At 41.3% G+C, this 20,850-nt stretch overlaps 1 protein-coding gene across 2 annotated transcripts in view; it reads right to left on the bottom strand.

Moving 5' to 3' along the window:
* The window catches only part of LOC150075716 (uncharacterized), a 506,024-nt gene that overhangs the window by 71,957 nt on the left and 413,217 nt on the right, over positions 1–20,850 (bottom strand). For both annotated transcript variants that reach the window (XM_090387689.1, XM_090387690.1), the window contains exons 9-11: positions 18,647–18,730; positions 18,407–18,552; positions 14,872–14,986 (exon numbers count right to left, since the gene is read on the bottom strand). In XM_090387689.1, the coding sequence (XP_090243815.1) occupies positions 14,872–14,986; positions 18,407–18,552; positions 18,647–18,730 (345 nt within the window). The remainder of the gene's footprint in view (positions 1–14,871; positions 14,987–18,406; positions 18,553–18,646; positions 18,731–20,850) is intronic.

Below are 20,850 nucleotides of genomic sequence, written 5' to 3'. Positions count from 1 at the left end.
CAGTAGCCATTTTCTGTAGCTTGACTGCAAGACGGAGCAGTGCCTGAATTTTGGGGAGTGCCTGGGCAGGTAGGAACCGGCTACACAGTTTCAACCGATTGTATTTGAGGATTAGTGTGGGCTCTGACCTCAAGGATGGCAAAGGATTGTGCCACTGACAGAAGTCCCAGATGTTTGGGGCGTTTAGTCATCCTGTGTACATTTTTACTGTAGAAGAAATCTTTATTGTACAATAAAGATAAAATAGTCATTAAACGCCTGCTGTCAGGCGTTTAATGAACTTAGGGAGCCTGGGTATATTTAGCTGTACAGCCATGTCAGTTGTTCTCAATTGAGGGGTCGGCGATGTTTATTTGTGGCCCATTTCAGGGTCCAGTACTCACACGAGAACACCGGTATTTGAAGTGAGGGCGACGCAGATGCCCAAATTTCAGCTTCGTATAAAATAACCGGATAAACAGTCGTTTGAAGATACCTGGTAGTGGTTGCGGCATCGTTGTAACGAAGTAAGTGTTGCTTCGCTCTCCAGCGTAGGGTGTTAAAGCGCTTCTGGAGGTATTCTGTGTGAACATTAAATTTCAGCTTCGGATCAAAATAGACACCGAGCTATTCTGGTACCTGTTAAGAGTCTGCAGATCACCTGCTCTTAATGTTATCAGTGCCAACATGTACATCATGTTTTGTACACTTAAAAGATGACTTGCAGAGCAGTTGATGACTGCTCTGCATCATCAACTTTTGCCACTGGCAGACATGTCCTGGTCTTATTCCACCTATCCGTTTTGCCCAATGCATTTCTTGTTTTCCTGATACCAACAACAGCTTCCTCCTGGGGGACCAGTACATTCTGCCTTGAAGATTACCGCTGTGTTGCCTGATGCACAGGAGTGAGCTCTGGCATCGAGTTGGGAAGCTGAGAGCTTGATGTATTTTAGTTCCTTTGAAGGCATCTACCCTACTCTTCACACTCGCATAGACGTCCATCAGAACGCTGAGTTGTCGCTTAATACCTCAATCCTCAACTCTGTGTAGAAGCAGCATCCTGCATTCCTTGGGATGTCCTCATTGACTGCGACCCCAGCTTCGCAGTGACACTCTTGTCTAATTGGATTAAATCCGTCACCGACTATGCTGCCACCAAACGAGTAACAGTAACTCCCCGTTCCAGAGCGTGGTGGACTGCTGACCTCAACAACAGCTTCAAAATGAAACAAGGCCTACATAAGAAATGGAAACTTACGAATGGCAGTCAAGACAGAATAACCTTTTCCCGCGCCAGGGCCCACTTTAATCGAAAGAAAGCTGCTGCAATCCAAGTAAATCTTAACCGCACTCTGAGGAAAGGAAAGCCATTCTATGCTGCCCCACATGGTGGATCCAATCATATGCCTGATCCTCAAGAATGGCTAAAATACATCGCCAGATTTTCAAATACAACCACAGTCCCATCCACAGTTGTCCAGTCTGACTATGAAAACCCTTCAGATGTCCTAGGGACTATCCAGATCACGAAACAGGAGCTCATACGTGCCATCAATTCCCTTCCCACAACAGCCACTGTTGGGGAGGATGGAATTCCGCAATTTATGATCAAATGCTTGAGCGCATTCATCATAGACCCTCTTCTCTCGATCTACAACAGATGCCTCACTGAGCATTATTTCCCACCCCAGTGGAATAAGTACAGAGTGTGCCCCATCCCTAAAAACAAATTTGCCACAAACGTCAATCAGTTCAGACCCATATCAGTTGCTTCTTGTCTGCTAAAAACTCTTGAAAAGGCTTTGTTACCCACAATCACTCACCAAATCCTCCAGACGAAACCATCCGAAATCCACTATGCCATCGCAGGAAAATCATCAGTCACTAACTTGGCAGCCACCACAGAACGCATCCTCTCAGCATTCGAACAAACACCTGAGCTAGCAACCACATATCTTGACAGAAGCGCAGCCTTTGATGCCGTGTCGATCCCGGCCTTGCTTCTCCTACTTAAGGAGAAATTTCACATTCGAGGTGATATGCTGTGCTTTTTGGAATCGCTTCTCTGTCACAGAATACTTATTCTCCATCGCCAACAACACACCCTATCCTGCGACATTACTGCTGGAGTACCGCAGGGGGGTGTCCTATCCGGTGTCCTGTTCACAGCTATCATCGTGCCCATTATTGCCTCAACGAATGGTCTCCTATGCTATGCCGATGACCTCAAACTGCCGACTCAAATTAACCCTGGTGACAACCCCGTTCAGCTCAGCAACAGGATCAATTCCCAACTTAAGGATCTAGAATTGTACCTGGCAAACTTCAATCTAAAAATCAACCCAGTGAAGTCTGCCCAGGTTATATTCTCCCTTAAATCCATGCCGACAGTACTCAACGTTTCACTCGCAGGGGTACGAATACCAAATGTACCCTCGCACACAGATCTTGGCGTTCTGTTTGACCAAAAGATGGCCTTTGTCAACCAGATCAACAAAATCAGTACCAAATTCTCTCGTTTACGGTGGATCTCAAAGCAGCAGCTGCTACATGTCCGACATCCTGTCACTGTCAAAAGGTTCATCACCTCCACCGTTTACCCCGCCATTCTCAATGGTGCAGAAATATGGGCCTCTGCTGCACCTACAAACCTCAAGCGGGTGTACACCGCTGAATACTGGTTACTGAAATGGGCCAATAACAAGCTTCGTCTACCTCCCGCTACCACAACCACCATGATGGCACAAGCACTCGACATCCCGAGGTTGAAGTTCCTTATCGTGGAAAAGAGGCTGGTCTTCACGGCCAAACTCATCACAGGCCAGATATCATCTCCAAATATTTGGAACGCTTGCTCTTGGAGGATTCCACAGCCAAGCCTAAGGTCGGTACCAGCACTCGTGGCTCACCACAACAGGCTTGTACTCACTGATAAAGTTCCTCCCAAGCAGATGCTCGCTGCCCTCAACCGTGTGGACGCCGACATCGACAGCATAATAAGTAAGAAGAAGGACAGACAGAACTTTATCAAAGCCCTTGAACCCTGATATATGGCCAATTTGTATTTATTTCTGTATTTATGTCTAGCTCTGCGTTTTTATGCTGTATTTGTATTGCTTTTGCATTTGTGATCGGTATTTTGTAGCCTTTTGTATTTGTTCGCTGTATTTTTGTAGCCTTTTGAATTTGTTCGCGGTATTTTGTAGCCTTTTGAATTTGTAAACTGTATTTTGTAGGATTTTGTATTTGTTCGCTGTACTTATCTTTTCTCTAACTGCTATATGTGAACCCCTGGCGCTCGTCGCCGTGATGGGATATTGTGCTGTAACTCTACTTCACAATAAAGATTTATTTATTTATTTATTTATTTAATTTCTGCACACCTTGCACACACAAAGACATCCTCCTTGGCTAGATCAAAAGCCCACAGACATTTCACAAGTTGCACGTTTTTTTAGGCCGAATTTCTAAAACGGTTGGAGAATCGTTCCCTTCAGTTCTCCCACGAGCTACAGTATTCTCAGTACTTTGTGCCCATTGATTTGCTGCTCTAGTCTGGGGCAAGATTTCCTTTTAAATACAATTTAATTGATTAATTGACAATACTACACTAATCTAATAGATTCTTAAATGCAGTGATATGTATTACATTATCTAATTTTAACGTTATACCTTATGCTAATCAAGTTCGAGATATACGTTACACTCTACCGTAACGATCACAATGTTAAATCACTTGGAGTCCTCCAAACAGTACTCTCTGGCCTCCTCTTCACCTCCCTTATTGCTCTTATTGCTCTGCTGGTAATCGAAAAGCTGAATATTCTGGTATATGATGATGATCTAAAGGTACTCATGCCAGTTAACCTTCATCAAACCAAAATCTTCATCAAATCTCAGAAGAGCTAACCTCCACTCGCTTCTCAATATGTACCTACCTCCGAAAATTTGGTCTGCATATCAATCTCGAGAAGTCAGAAACCATGGTCTTCTCGTTAAAGAAACAGTCAACAAACATCTGTTCATCCCTCAATTGAGCCTCCATCCCGCTTGTTCAAAATCACATTGATCTAGTGATCAGATTTGACCCGAAGTTTCTTTTCGGCCAGCATGTAGACATTCTCCTCACAAAAGCCGCCAGACTGAGATGGATATGCAAGCAACATCTACACCATGTAACAGACAAATCCACCACGGTGAGATACGTTTCAACAATAGCGTATCCTGTTCTCTATGCTGCAAAGATTTGGGCATCTGCATCTCCATCTACCACCAACCCAGTTTTCTCATCTGAGTATTGGCTTCTTAAATGGGTGTGCCACTAGCTTAGCCAGCCTCCCCAGCTCCGGACCACTGCTATGTTTAACACACTTACCATCCCAAGGCTCACGTGGCTCATTAATGAAAGGAGGCTCGCCGCAACAGTCAAACTGATGACCGGTCTCATCTGCCCCCCCCCCCATCCTTCTGGGGCGACTGTGCATGGAGGATCCCAGTGGCGCATTTACGAGCAAGTCCCAGCTATGCCCCCTGCAAAGACACCTTCACCTGTCGGACCGGTTTCTTCCTCAGCAGATGCTATCTCGAGTCCAGGACTTAGATGTCGACTTCAACGAGTTCTGTCAAGATCGACAATATAGGGAAAGAATAGTCCGTGGGGTGGCCAAGGCTACTAAAATTATAATATGAGTCTTGGGCAATGTATATTCTTAATCCAACCAACTATGTACATAATTATGCAATTCAGTGTATATCCTTATAGTATGTATTTTTGAAACAAATGGTTTGTACACTCAATGTTCTATATATGTAGTATACTCAAGTCATTTCTCCAATTTCCTGTACTTTATTTCACTTATTTATTTATTTATTTTGGCTTATGGAGGCAATAATGTCTCAGCAGTACATCGTTAACCCCTGGCCACTGTGCCGTGACGAGCTGTTGCAACTACTATTATGTAAATTATCGTTATAAGCGTTGCAATAAAGATTCTTCTTATTATTTATATCCTCGCTAAAAAGTAAAAATTCCTTAGTTAAACAAAAACGCGACATATTCCCAACAAGTGATCAGAATCTTCGAATTACTTATTTATCCCAAGTAAAACCCTACTGTTCCTCTGCACTAATCCATATGTGTTACGATATTCGCGCCAAAAAATTTAAGAATAAGTTGACTAAGGCTATTTAATCTGTTTTTAAAACAAAATTTAATGTTAATTAATCAAGAAGATGGTAAAAAATTCCAAAAAAACTTATCTGTTTGCACCGGCATAAAATTCTGCGTCCTAGCACTTATAACCTCATTCTCACTTCAGTTATTGCAGCGTCTAGAGACTAGGCATCTGTAAGGTGATCTGATTGAGGCGTATAAGGCCTTGAATGGTTTGAGCAAGTTCAATGCTGATGGGACTCTTTCTCTTTGCTCAGATTAAGAACCCGAGGGGCACAGTTTCAAATTGAGGAAAAACAGTTGTAGAACAGATGTGCGGAAATTTGCCTTTAGCCAGCGGTTGGTGGTTGATTGCTGGAACAGACTTCAATCTGTCGTTGTCGAAGTTGAGAGTTTAAATAAATTTAAGGCTGAACTAGACAAACAGTTGGAGTGACCGAATGGGGCAAATGGAAAGATTTTTTTTTGGCTGATGCTTACTTTCTTGCATCATGTGCCTCTACTAATGCTAATACCAGTTCTTTCATAAGTGTGACCACAGAGGTCTCAGTCAGGTTTTAAATTGCGTGCAGTGGAACCAACTGGTGATATTACCAACAGCAAATTCTAAATAAGAATTCAGTGTAGCTATCATAGAAGCTACTAAACTTTTCATACTAAGGCAGAAATACCGTTCAAGGCTTCGACCAAATTGAATGTCCGATGAAGTATTGCGACAAGTGGCAGAAGGAAAGTGCATGGGATGCATATAACTTATCAGGTGATACAGAAGCCAATGGTAGATATAAATTAGTCTAATCAAGTCATAAAGGATAATTTTTAGGCAAGCTACGGCAGATTATCGGAAGTCTCTCGTAAAGAATGCAAAGAAAAGCTTGATACTTCTAGGTTAATATTTACAGTAGAAGGAAGAGACCGAATTACATTGGGCCTCTTGATGTCAATGCGTTAACTGTCGATGATCCTGCTCAGGTTTCTGACAAATTGAATAGGTGTTTTTGCATCTACATTCACATCTGAGGAATTCTTAGGCGAGTGGATGCCAGAAGTTTATCAAACTCCAACTGGGAGTTAAATGACTTTGCGAACTGAAAGGAATGCAGAAGAGGAATTGTTGAAATTGAACATAAAAAGGCACCTGGGGCGGATGGGATTTATCTAATCACATCAAAAGAGGCAGCAAAGGAGGTAGGCAAGCCTTTGGTCATATTTGAGAACATCTTTGGATTCAGGGGATGTCCCTATGGACTGTAGATGTGCGAATGTATCCCCAATTCATAAAGGAAGATTAAATGGTGACATGAGTAATTACAGACCTGATAGCCTAATATCTGTTTTAGGGGAAAATAAAGGAGTCGCTGGTTAAAGAAGTAATGCAAGACCACGTGGACAGGAAAGCAATTATACTACAGTCAAAGCATGGATTTGTTAAGCGGCGGTCTTGTCTAACCAATCTAATAGGTTACTATGATGCAAAAAAGAACTGGAAGGAACTGGATGCAAAAATATAATTTTGATATCATATACTGGGATTTCAGGAAGGCTTTTGATATTGTTGCACATAAAAGACTGCTGTACAAATTAGAGCAATGTGGCACTAACGGCAAGTTTCTACTATAGATAAAGGGATGGATAAGTGAAAGAAGAGAGAGAGTGGTTACCAATGGACACTGTTATTAGTGGAGTCCCCTAGGGTTCAGTGCTGGGCCCATTGTTGTTTTCAATATTTATTAATGATATTGATGAAAGTATCAGACTTAATGTCAGAGTTTGCAGATGATGCAAAGGTTGGTAAGGTTGTTTGTCAGTAGTCAGGGTGAGCTACTGCAACAAGGTATAGGAAAATTCGGTCAATAGGCTGAGAAATGGCAGTTGAAGTTTAAGATTGGCAAATGCATGGTACACATGTGGGTAGCAGGCAGTCCTAGAGTAACTTATCAACTGTGTGGTACTACACTCAGTATAGTGGAAAATGAAAAAAACTTGGGGATAATTGTCCAGTCAGATATGTCAAGCAATGGAGACATGCTGCTGCTGCCAGAACAGATCATGGGGTTTTGTCAATGATATACAGAATCTATGCTTGTAAGGATAAGGGGGGGGAGGTGATTTTCCCTTTGAACAAGGCCATAATCATCACGCTGCATCTTGAGTATTGTATACAGGTCTGGAGGTCTCACTTTACGAAGAATATTGTCTGCGCGGGTAGCACAGTGGTATCGTCACGTCCTCTCCACATCGGGCGGAATAGGCCCGGTTTCGAATCCCGTTGATGACGGGAGGAATTGTAAAGGGCTTTTTCACTCCGTGTCTGAGTTAGTCGGTCTCATGCGAGGTCGACTAAATCAGCAACTAGATAGCAAGTTTCCCCCTTCCCAGAAACTGAGTTTTTATGTCCAGCAAAACAGGCAAATGGACCAGAGAACATAAGCAATTTGCCGACTAAATACATATATGGGTATATGTATGAAATGACGGGAGCCCTAATATAATAGTTTGATTTTAGGAAGGATTTAGAATTGCCGGAATAGGTGCAGAGAAGGGCAATCAGATTGGTGAAGGGAACAAAAGGGTGCACTTAACTAGAAAAGTTTCAGTTCTGCAAATTGCAAATTCTGGAAACAAGGCATCTGCGGGTGGGATGATACGATCGAGGTATTTAAGGCCTTGAGTAAGCTGAACGTGAATGGCATTCTTGCTCTTGCTGAAACTACATACATGAGGAGGCATAAATTCAAGTTGAGGAAGGATGGCTGTATGATAGATATGCAGAAGGTTGCCTTCAGCCAGGGAGTGGTTGATTGTTGGAAGAGGCATCCCCGTGTCGTTGTGGAAGCGTTTGGTTTGAATAAATTCAAGGAAGGACTAAACAAATTCTTGGAGGATGTGGTTGGGAGAAGTGTGTAGTTTTTTTTTTTTTTTTCCTGGTTGGTGCTATATAAGCTTCCTTTTTTGCAGCATTTTCCTAAACTACTAATATTTCTCCCAGTCTTATCGCCCACGTTGCTGACAGATTTTGATTTAGTATTGGCGAAGTGCTGGTTGATAGTGAGGCCCTCATCCCAGTATGGCCGAGAACTTATGATGTATGATCTTCTGTACCCTTGGTTTAGCTGTCTATATTGTTCTTCTTCCAATTGGTAAAAGATATTTGAGCTTGGCCGGATTTATGGATAGGCCACTTTTACCGAGATAAAGGCTCGATTTCTATTATGGCAGTGGCTTGGGCGTTGGTGATGTCAGTTTTGTCATGGTATTTGGGCGAGATGAAGAGTTTTATATCATCTGCATTTTTCCTCTAATCAGGATGTGAAGTTGAAAAGGGGTTCAAAGCAGCAGGAAAATATAGGGCAGACAGGACGTCATCTCGGAGGGAATTCGTTTGTTGATATGTGGTGCGAATGAATTTCTTGTGTCCAACTCTTACATGCCTTTGTTTGAGTCAAGCAGCACTGAATCGAAGTTTCGCACTTAAGTTACACAATTTGCACTTCGAAATGTGTCGCGAAATTGGTATCGTCCTTTGTTTTCAAATCATTAAAGTTGCGTAAAAATCGAAATATATTTACACAATCCGATGATGTTCTTCTATTCTCTCTATCTCTCTGTGTTATCATCTCCTCTGACTATATCCTGGAAAATTTATATACTTTCAAATAAGAAAGTTTTCCGAAGTGAGATTAAAGTAGGGTGAAGGAGAGCTAAACAGAATCCGCGAGAGGTGATCTTATCGACATCAGACTGTCGAGAGGAAAGAAAACAAAAAATTGAAACTGAAGTGGCCGTTTATTGCGCGTATTTGTCTCTCCGTGGTGATTATCAGAAAGCACTCAGCAAGGACGATGCAGCTCCAGAGGAATTCGAAGGTGCAGCGGGACATTGCGGCGTCCCCTACAGCCCGCATGTCTTCCCACAAAACCTTTCTCGGATACCACACGGATCGGTGTTGAACAGACCAGGAGTGGGGAACCTGCGGCCTTTTGGGGGGGGGGTACCAGTTGCGGCCTTTTGTCTGTTTCTCTCAAATGCGAAATCCACCCCTTATTTCGTGACATGACACCAAACTCAAAGCATTTTTAAGGTAAATTTTATCTATTCTCTTTTTTATATATCGTTATTCTCTTTATATATTTTAGTTTACAGTTTAAGTTTAAGGAAATGCAACATGGAAGAATACACAGCCGTTGTATACTCCCTGATTGAAGAATACAATGAAGGGTTTGCTGATTTTGAGAAAAATGATCTCATGGAAATTAGCTTTTCCTGATTGATGTCTCCAAAGCACCCGATGACTTATAGATGGAATTAATTGAGCTCTGAGAAGATAATATTCTGAAGTCTCTATTTGACGCGAAGAAGGATCCTCTTCAAATATGGAAAAATTCTTTGAAAACCCACGTCTGCGTTAACTTGCTCGTCGAATGCTATCGTGTTTTGGCACAACCTACTGTTGTGAATAAATAAAAACAAGCTTGAGATCTGAGAGGATGGATATTCACTTGGAGGGCCAATTAAATTTGAAATTAAAATTGCATTGGTCGGAGGCTCTCGAGGGAGCCTCCGAACAATGCAATTACTGTTAAGAAGTTTTTTTTTTTTTTTTAAGTTTTAATATTTATGCGCGTCGGACTTCCAGATTAGTAGTGGTAAAGTGAAGACGAGCGTACTCGGGGCAACAAGCATTTTCAACCGATTCTGTCGAACAGGGCCCCGGGTTCAAAAGGTCTAAATCTGCGCAACTCAAAATTTGGTCCACGGACAGGTGCCATTCCGCTAACTGTTTGTTACCGTTCCGCAACGAGTAATTTTTCACTTTTCTAGTCCTTTATTTCCATTGTATTTTACAAAAGTATCGGTCCCCAACGGATTGGAAATAAAAGAAAGTGGTCCTTCGCCACAGGTACATTAATGTCCAGTTACCCACATTATCGTCACTTCAAGAGCGCTTGCGCGAGTTGACTTGAAAACTTCTGGAGGTAAGGAAATAACAAAAAGGGCCACGCAAATAATTCCTGTCAGGGCCCCACAAGTAATTCTTGAACGGGGTGAACAAATTTTGGTGTCGGCCCTGAAATTTGACGAAGACATCCTCCTCAGCAGGCGACGTGTTCTCGGGGTGTTCGAAATTCAGCGAGTCAATAGCCCTGTGACAGGGAGTACAAACAGATTACTAATTGACCCCCGGAGGTTATTTAACAAAACTCATAAGGGCGATACGCGTAACTCACGACAAGGATTTTTGTTAAATCAGAGTTTGCGCGTTTAATTTTATGTAACAGAGTGAAATTAGTGTCGCTTGAAGTCCGCTATAAAGTTAAATTGAGGGAATTGGTCCGTTAGAAGACGGAGGAGTAATGTGAAAACTGAAACCGCACAGAAATAAGTCATTTTACTGATCGATCACGTTTTGGCAACGACACATTTCGCGCGAATAATTTCCACAGGCTGGCGTTGTTAGATGCGGGGAAGCGTCAGCAAAACGTAAGCTTTCCGCCCCCCCCTCATCATTCGCGGATCACTTGTGAACGTTTTCTTATTTATGGCGATGCATTTATGAGCTTTTTTGAAGCTGCGAGAATTTACTAATGCGGATTGGGTAGTGCACCATTTTAATACGCACTTAACTGACGAATAGAGTTAAAGAGATGGCATCGTTGCTATGACATATCGTGTTGTGAAATCTTTCGCAACCACTCGCTTCGCCTTGCACTTTCGAATAAAGGCGGCCCTACACGCGCAAGCTAGGTTCATGCCCCGCTGCCACAATTAAGCGATCTGTGCAGGCCGTGATACGGGCAGAAACAGTGGAGGCACGTGTGAGGGCTTTCGTTGCAGTTTCTCTGGCAGGAGTGGCTTGAAAGAAATACATGTAAGAAATACAAAAGTCTTCAGAAAATGTAAAAAAACTGAACACCCACCTGATTATATTTAATATAAAAAAGCTAGAGCGCGGTTCATTCGATTGAAACGACAAGGTCACTATGACATGGTGCGATCACATTTAAAGAAAGGAAGCAGGATATATAATAAGTAGAAAGAGAAACTTTCTACTTTAAGAACAATAATAATTGTTGACCGGAAAAATACACCTTCTGTAACAGTTATGTAAATAGGTAAGTTATATGTGGAATTATTAGTGAATTGTAAATATATGAGCTGTATAATGTTTGTACACAATCATAAATGTGTAAATACTGTATGTATTAAACATAAAATGTGTACAAAATATTTTGGGACGAGACTACGTGTACAGTATATGTAACCCACTGCACGTAGTATCTCGTACCCTGATATGTACTTAGCACCCTCCTGGCACTTTGCCGTCCCGGGGTGGTTCCTTATGGAAATAAACAGATAATAATAATAATAATAAACTGAAGACGGAGGTCTATGCTGAACTGTCTCAAATCAATATCGCTAGAGATGACATTAAAGCCGCTGTGGATAGCCTCAGGAATAAAGCCACAATTGGGCCTGATAAATTCCCGCTCTTCATGATTAAGATCAGCAGTGTATACATCATAGATCTGCTCCTTCACATTTTTCACAAAATTTTAAGTGAAAACCACTTTCCGAAGATATGGAACAGGTACGTCGTTAAACCTGTTCCCAAAAATAACAATCCTAAATCCCCCACAGACTACAGGCCTATTGCAATTGGATGTTCGCTTCAAAAAATATTTGAGAAATCCATTTTAAATACCATCAACCATCACTGCTTCGGGCATAGACCGGAGTACCTTCATTCAGTGATCCCACAGAGATCTACTACCACCAATCTCATGGAGACTCTATTTCGAATCCAACACTCCCTTAACTTCAGACAGCAATTAGATATTGTCTTCTTAGACATTGCATGCGCTTTCGACAGTATATCCATCTCGGCTATTACTATCATCTTGGAGGAATATTTCCATATAATTGGGCACGTATTAGCTATAATAACGAGTTCTTTGAGGGAGAGACACATCACTGCCATAAATGGAATTTCCAAAGAGACCTTCCAAGTCAACAGGGGAGTCCCACAAGGTGGTGTCCTCTCTGCTACTCTCTTCGCAACAGCACTGCATCCCTTCCTGACCCAAAATCAAAAGCAATTTGTCGTATATGCAGACGACTTGAAATATTTCGTCACCTCGAATGACCAAAACACATCTTTACAACGCAACAACGAAGCAAACTCAAAAATCGCCGAGTTGCAAGAATATCTTAATTGCATGGGGCTCCGACTAAATGAACACAAGATAGCTCAAATGGTTTTCACGAATAAGGTATTAAAGAACCACATATCAATACGCGTAAATGGCAGTGTGGTTAAAAAAAGTCAGGACACATATTGATCTTGGTCTGAAATGGGACGAAAACCTAAACTTCACACCCCATTTCGGACATGTAAAGAAGAAAACTTACGCGGACATGTAAAGAAGAAAACTTACGCGGCTCCAGACAAGAACTAGTAGGTATCAGAAATCCTGACCTTGTAAAACAATATATTTTAGGATGCGTCATCCCTCTCTACGCATCTCAGATTTGGTCTTCTGCCCCAGATGCTACCATCGAGGCTTTCCTGGGTTTAGAGTACTGGATGCTGAGATGGTTAAACAGGAGACCAAGATGGTTATGTGAGATGGTTATGTGAGACCAAGGTCACGCCTTGGTCTCACATAATTTTCACCAAGAACATTCTCACGCTTGCAAAACTGCTGACCGGAAGACTCGACTCGCCAAAAACTGACTACCTGCTGACTCGGCCCCGCATGACGCAAAGGTGGGCGAATAGAACACCATCCCCTCCAATCAGTAGCGCGCTCACGCAGCTGAAAAGCCTTCGGCGATGTTTTCCTTTTAACACCATTAAGATGTGCAACGATCTTCAAGCAGACCCAGAAAGGTTTTGCACAAAGAAGAGGTACAGGACTGATATGTTTCAAAATGCATTATTCCGCCTATAAATGTTGAGTGAAGCCCACAGATGGAAACAAAAGAGAATGCAAGAAATGAAGAATGAACTGGTCGGGACTGTGTTTGTTCCTGTTATGTTTATATTGCACGTCTTGTCTTTCTGTGAACTCGCTGTAAATAGTGCTGTAGATGTGAACATTCTCTAATTCCTTGTAAAATTGCAAATTACGCTTGTGCTCACCCTCTATCTGCCTGTCATGTAAAATAAGGCAATGATATGTATAATATAATTAATTAGACAATGTATAATTTGTATAATTTATAAAGACGATGATTTGTATAAATTATAAATGGATAATTATGTATATAACTTATATTTGTATATCTGAATTTGCACCCTCTGGTTAATAGCTGTAACCTGGTGTCTCTTAGGAGAAAATAAAAGATAATAATAATAATGATAATGTACATGTATTTGAATACCTCGCACTTAGGGTCCACACACTGGCGGTCCGAAAGGTCAAACTTCTGATAACTTTGTTTATCTGTGTCAAGTGCTTGTCTGTCGTGCCTTTAAATTTAGAGGAACTGACTGCGCAGATGACTATAATAAATTTTCATTAGTCCTTAAACGAAACAAGCATATTATAAATTTCGCATATAATATGCTGATTATAAATATATTTAAAATGCATCTCCAATTTTTCAAAAAAAAAAAAAAATGAAATGAAATGCCGTATTCATCAAAGTCTATATAGTTTACAGAAACAGAACGGTTCCCTTTATTAAAAAAAAAAAAAGTTTCCTTCTTGCTACCAAGGAAAACTAGAAAACAAGCTTAAACAAAAATTAAGGTTTCGACGTCGCCAGGAACCAAACAGCAGGAAGTCACTCGCATCCCACTGGATTCCTTTTGACCAGTGGGTGAATGGCCTGTGGAAGAATACTCTTTATTGACATTAGACAAATTTGGTCTGAAGTCCAAGAGCCGATTCAAATAACGACATTCTGCAGCTCGGTCATTTTGATTCTGTGGCGATCCTTTGGGCCCTGCTGTAACAGGATCAACTTTGACCTTTGGGGCTTGGATTGTGGTAGAGAGAGAGAGAGATATGGGGTGAGTGTTGGCCATATAGTGGAAGGGAGCCAGAGGCTTTGCTGCACTAGCAGCAGCAAAAAAAAAAAAAAAAACTTCAGCCCTATGTGTTTTCATCTTTTCCTGGGCAGGTACTACATATCGAACACACCTTTGATTTCCCCAAACCGTCGAAGTAACTTGTTTCGATGATTAACAACTTGCTCGCTTAAAGGAAAACTTCCTACAGTGTAGGCTGGGCAACCTGCAGGGGGGGAGAAGATAAGTTACAAGACGAGTGGAAAAAGAAATCATCCTCAGCGTGCAGGTTGTCAGGCTTGAGATTTGTTAATTTATTTTACAGAAAAAAATAAAATAAAAATTGGCGCCTACTTGTGTAGTATTTCGAATGGGAAAATGGATACTCTCGTATTTAATAGAGCGCGAAATAAAAATATATGAGTAAAACGCATTCAGCCCTGACGAAGTACGAATGCAAATAAACTTATGCGAATTCTAAACAAAAAAAATTATAAAAAGAAATTTATAAAGTATAGATTTTAATTTATCCAGAAATTACGTCTTTCTGTTTTTTTTTTTTTTAATCTTTCTGACTCCTGTAAAAGATCACTCTGATCAGAAAGATTATTCTGTCTTTTATTTCACGGATTGCGTCGCCAAAGAAAACGTCGAACAAACTGGGATGTAATTCTTTTCCAAAACAAAATGCGAGACTTACTTGGTTGATGTGCTCGAGATGTTCCTCCACCTTTTGCTGGGCTTCCTTCAGGGCTTCTCTGTCTCGGTGGTGAAAGGGCGACACTTTGTACAGACGACTAAGCAGCAGCGGATACCTGGTAACGGAATAAACAGCCCCCTTCAGCAAAGATCACGGAAGAACCATTTCGACATTTCCATTTTCCATTCCATTTATTTACACACACAATTTTATGGACATTCTCATGATATAAGCAATTTATATACAAGATTATATGCAGTTTTATAGACATTGTCATAAATATATTCTATATAATGGTAATCAAGGTACTGTGTGTGTGTTCTTATATCGGGGTGGCTCCTAGGCGTCAGACCATCTCCACCTTTCTACTCTGTTAAGGTGCCGAAACTGCATAAATGGGCCTGAAAAGTGTAAGTGTGTGTGTTTGTAAATATTAATGTGTTGTTTTCTTTGTGTCAGGCTACTCTGCCATCAGGGAGCAGCCAACACATGGGCATCTGCTGCCTGGTGCCCATCCCTAGCACCTTGCCTGGGTCAACTGTCATCCTGTACTGGTGTAATTCCCACCGAAAATCTCGCACCCGCCAGAGGTAGTGCAATACTGGCGGGTGCCTGCAATCCCGCTCCCAGGTTGCCCATACCTGAGAGCAAGCAAAAAAAAAAAAAAAAAAAAATCCAGTAGTTACATACATTTTATGGTCTGAGTATTTCGACCAAACACTCTTGTTCTTAGGAGATAGTAATTTTGGTCCCGAGTCACCAGGACCAACCACTCCAAGGCTAGGAGGATGTTCTGTTTGTTGTTTGGTTTTTTTTTTTTTTTTAGGAGCATTAGCAACTAAGGCGATATTGCTCCTGGAATATGTGGTAGTCAGTCCCTGACCTTTCCGCATCCTCCGTATTTGGTGGTGACAGGCTCGAACCCCGGTCTAATCAAGAAGCGTGTGCTATGCACTGCTGCTCCTTCCCACCTGGCTACGGAGACGCCTAGGAGGATGTTCTAGCAAAATAATTGTAATAATTATATCAACATGATTTCCTAAGTTCTTAGTCTTTTTCACCACAGTCCAAATGTTCTCAGTACATTTTCTTATTTTCAAATGAAGTCCCAAGTTGAACTGTCCAGTTTGATTTTATTCAAGAAAGAAATCATTCCCAGTAGTGTTTTTAAGACTTATGCTGTGCCAGCATAAGTCTTAAAAAACTCTTCTTCAGGTGGTTCGCTTCTATTTGTTGAAGATTTCTAATTATTCTCTTTATCCCGAGAATCCTAACTTGTGTATGATTTGGAATTCCAATGACAGTCCACTCCTTTAGGGCCATAGATTGGACTAACACTGAGCTGCAGGATTTCATGCGAAAGACAAGGAGAATGATGACCAAGAGACGCCAATACCACTCGAAATCAGCAGTGGAGACACTATAGAAAATACATCGCACACAATTTGCTGGGCGAGAGACTATAGAAAATGGAGAGACTATAGAAACTATAGTGGAGAGACTATAGAAAATACATCGCAAAGGAGCCCGGAATGTCAGATGACATGTCGACGATGCCACCTGGCCTCAGAAAAGATCCAACACATCATATGGGGGTGTATGGTTATCACCCAGACTGAGTACGCTTGTAGACATGACGACGTAGCCAGGATAATACATCAGAAGCTAGCGAGGAAATAATATAATGTTAGGTACACTTTAGACCCCAGCAGTACTAGAAACCACAACCCACAAACGGTACTGGGACCGCGCCATAATAACGGATAAGACCATCCAGCACAACAGACCGGACATAACCCTTGTGGACAAGATGGAAAAGGCTACCTACCCGATTGACATAGCAGTGCCCAACACTAGCAATGTCCACAAAACCCATGAGGAAAAAATTAGGAAGTACACGAACCAGAGACACGAGGTCAAGGAGATGTGGCATATGCAAGAAGTATCAACCATCCCGATCATCGTGTCAACCACCGGTATGGTGCCAAAAACCCTACATAAGAGCCTAGCAGCAATAGGTCTCCCAGCGAACACCTACAAGGAACTCCAGAAAGTCGCAATCCTGAACACCTGTAGGACAGTCAGAGATTTCCTCGACCGACAGTAACACCAGACATAACAGCAACCAGCCCGTGTACTTGGTAGGAGTACCCGTCACGGAGTGGGAACCCCAATCAAGGAGAAATAAAAGATAATAATAATAATAATAATCATAATAATGTTAGGAAATAATTTAATTTCTCTCAAGGTTACAATATTTTCAATGAGATCACAACCGGTTCATTTGGAAGGCTTCGTCTTAGTAGTTCAGCCAATATAAAAGGTTCAATTATCTCAATAGAAGTATAAGAAGTACTGCTGAATCTAATCTAAATATGCTGATCATTACCCTTAGGTGGATCATCAGGTGGAAACAGACGGTTTAAAATAATGTTGATGGTTTCCTCATCACAACAGTGGCGAGGAAAAAAAAGTGTTAAAAATCTTTGTAACCGAAAGTTTTCTTTTTTTGCCAATTTATACAAGATACTCCAGCGATCAGAGTTATAGGTGGTACGTACTGGATTTTTCCAGAAATCTCTTTTTAGCAGCAGCGGTAGCTTTATCGTAGTTCCTTTTCAGTCTTCGATATTCCATTTTTCAGATATTCGACTTCAACTAGAGGCCAGTTTCTTTTTTTTTTCTACAACCGACTTTGCTTGATAAACTTGTTTCCTGAGAATTGTTAAGTTTCTCTTCCACCAAACGCTCGTTTTGGGGGTAATACGTTTTTCCTTCGTTAGGAGATAGAGAACATGCTTTCATAATTGATTTTTGAATACAGTTAACCATATCCAAAGTATTTAACTGTTCCAAAGAATCCGAATCTTCAGAGAAATCATTTTTGATAGATTGATCAAACGTGTCCCATGTAATATTCCTGGTAAGGAAATGAATTAAATGTGAAGTATTGTTAATATGGTTCGTTGGTAAAATGGTTTTGACATGAAAGAGAATTCCACGATGTTTACTCAATCAATACGCCAATTGATAATGTTACGACTTAAGTTAGCAGGAGTTATAGTTACGTCTACATTTGACTTACCAGCAGAGCTACTAACAGTTGAGAGTTGTCCTGGAATATCATGTGTAAGGTTATGGGCAGTTACGAAATCTTAAAACAGGCTTTCCCTTGCATCAGTATGAGTACTAAACCAAAGTGTAGATTTTGAATTTGCGTCCTTGGCAATTAATATATTAGAAGGTCCTAAAAAAGCGAAGAGCGGATTCGAGATAGTTTAAAATGAAACTAAACAAAATAGTAATGAGAACGCAGGTAGCAAACTGATTGCACACTCCAGTAATTACCATTACATCTAGAGAATCAGCTCACGAGGTGTGCTCGCACACTGAAACATGAGAGAACGCAGATAGATTTGCTTGATGGCGCTAAACATTTACCGTTCGCATGGGCGCAAAACGAAGCAGTTGTTCCGCGCTCCTACACAGATACAACACAATTTCCCCCCTCAAAAATCAGACTGGTAAAACTTACTTGGTGACTCTCTGCACGGGAACCATGAGGAAGGCGGGCAGGTTCATCCTCCTAAGCAACGTGTTCTCCATCTGAGATACTCTCAAGAAAATCCTGAGCAGCTCCTTCTCCTTTTCCAGGGCGTTCAACACCACTGACGCTGAGGCCTAGCAAAGAACAGAAAACAACGTACAGGGAAAGTCTTAAAAAGTGCTCTCCCCTCCCATCCCCCTCACCCATTGAAATAAGACAGCACTTTACCTGCTTGACGCAGTACGTCTCGAAAGCGTGGAGCATTGATGAGGACTCCACAAACAGCTTCCCGATGCTGACGGTGGTGTAGTCCTAAGAAGAAAGACAATATTAATGACGTTCCCAAAGAACACAGTCACTCATTCAAAAGGATACAGTTGGCGAGTGCAGGGAAGACCTACATTCAAATTATTGCACTTTGTTACATCCTGAACAGATTTCACTCACAGGCTGCCATACATTAGTACAAATTTTTGTACATTGTAGCAAATAGTATGATAAACATTCACGGGATGTGGAAAAAATACAAAATCAAATCGAAATATCCAATATTACGTACAGTAGTTATACAACTATTCCGCGCACACAATAACGTACACGAATTATGTCCCAACAAATACAAATGTGTACACTCATGCACGCTGATATGAAATTTACTAAGACATAAACACAATGCACGCATTCGTCCAATACAATGCCTAAACTAACATGTAAACCCATAATCATAACTTGCGGTACTAAAAGAATCTCGCGCGTATTATTAAAACATTGCGTCGTTCATCTTTAGACGTGTTTTAAGGGGCAATGCAACTAAGGTTATGAAGCATTAGCATATCGCGGCTGCAGCTGCGTGTATTCTTAGGTCGGTTTGCTCTTTGCTGGACGAAAACTCGACTTTCGGAGCAACAAAAAACATGCAGTCCATGCGTGAGACCGACTAACTCAGCCACGTTGTGAAAAAGCCCATAAAAATTCTTCGCATCGCTGACGGAATTCCAGGGCTTTTTTCCAGCCGGCATGAGAGGACAGAGGTTATTTTAACCGTGCTATTCGCGAAGGCCAAACAATGACGTTACACATTTTATGGATGAATCCTGTCACGTGGAAATAGAATAAAATTAAACTTAAAAATAATGTCCACTTCAGCAGAGAAGCTAGGTGGGAGCAATCGAAAGACTGGACAGAAATTCAGGAGGTGTTGAAGAGGATTTTCCTGGAAGCTGCTGCAGTTCGATTAGATGATACATGTCCCGGATCTTCTCAATTTTGTTGTCTTTATTTATCGCAAAATGTATGTGGGCCAATCTTCGGGTTGTACGTTTGAGGCTACTTGCGGGGCAAGGCCTTCTAAGTTTTATTATTATTATCTTTATTTCTCCTAGGCGACACCCGGTTACAGCCATTGACTAGGGGAGGGGGGTGTAGATACATATTCTGTTATGCAACACAGAATAATATTATATACAATTTTACATTATATGTAACACTCGTTACTAATACACGTAGCACTTATTATCAGAATTATACGATACATTAATAACTGTAATCTGCTTACGACTTACTTAATAAATAAACGAGAAAAATTTTATACTGCTGCGTTTAAAGCATAACATCACCATATTTACATTAGCACGGATATTCGCAGCAGAACAGTATACAATTTAATACAGAGTAAAATGTTCATTTTTACTGTTTACAGCAGTCTGTTTCTTCTGTGGGAGTAGAGTGGAATAGGTGAGACATATCCAGGAGGGTGTTTCCAGATGAGGTCGGGATTCCTGGCAGCTACTGTATGGGAGGTTCTTAGTGCTGTTTATTTTTTCTTACATCTTTATCTGCAGGTAGCAGTTTTCGAGAACTTGTTTTCTGTATGTTTTGCTCGTGCAGAGTTTTTCAGGGTTGATTTTTAGGGTATAAACAGCTTTAGAGTGTTTGCTGCAAAGAATCTTCCCAGACTATCCAACTGCGTAAATGCGGGCTTGAGTTGCTGTTCCTTACCTGCAACTCGTCTTTGTTTTTCTTCGGGTGTTACTATCCACTCTCGGGCTTTCGGTGAATCCAGCCGTCCAGTTAAGATCTGAGCAAGTGTCATCTTATTCTTTGTAGTGATCGTTTGTCTCCAAGGAGTGACTTCCCAATTAGAGTATAGTATACCTCTTGACATGGTAAAAGGCTTAGCTGAAATTCTGTTCAGCCATCTCAACAGCCAGTATTCTATTCCTAGAAAAGCCTTGATAGTGATTTCGGGAGCTGAAGACCAGATTTGTGACGCGTACAGAGGAACAGGGATAACACATCTATTGATATACTGAATCGTTAAATTGGGGTTTCTAATACCAGTTAGCTCCTGCCTGGTTGTCCAGAGCGCCGCGTATGTTTTCCTACGGATGTAAGCATAGTGCGGAAGGAAATTCAGTCCTTCGTCCCACTTG

Source organism: Mastigoproctus giganteus, chromosome 13 (genome assembly GCF_048544385.1).
Source record: "Mastigoproctus giganteus isolate SK-2022 chromosome 13, ASM4854438v1, whole genome shotgun sequence".
NCBI classification, from domain to species: Eukaryota; Metazoa; Arthropoda; class Arachnida; order Uropygi; family Thelyphonidae; genus Mastigoproctus; species Mastigoproctus giganteus.
The sequence above is the reverse complement of the archived record's forward strand: the minus strand, read 5'-3'. Positions and strand labels throughout refer to the sequence as shown.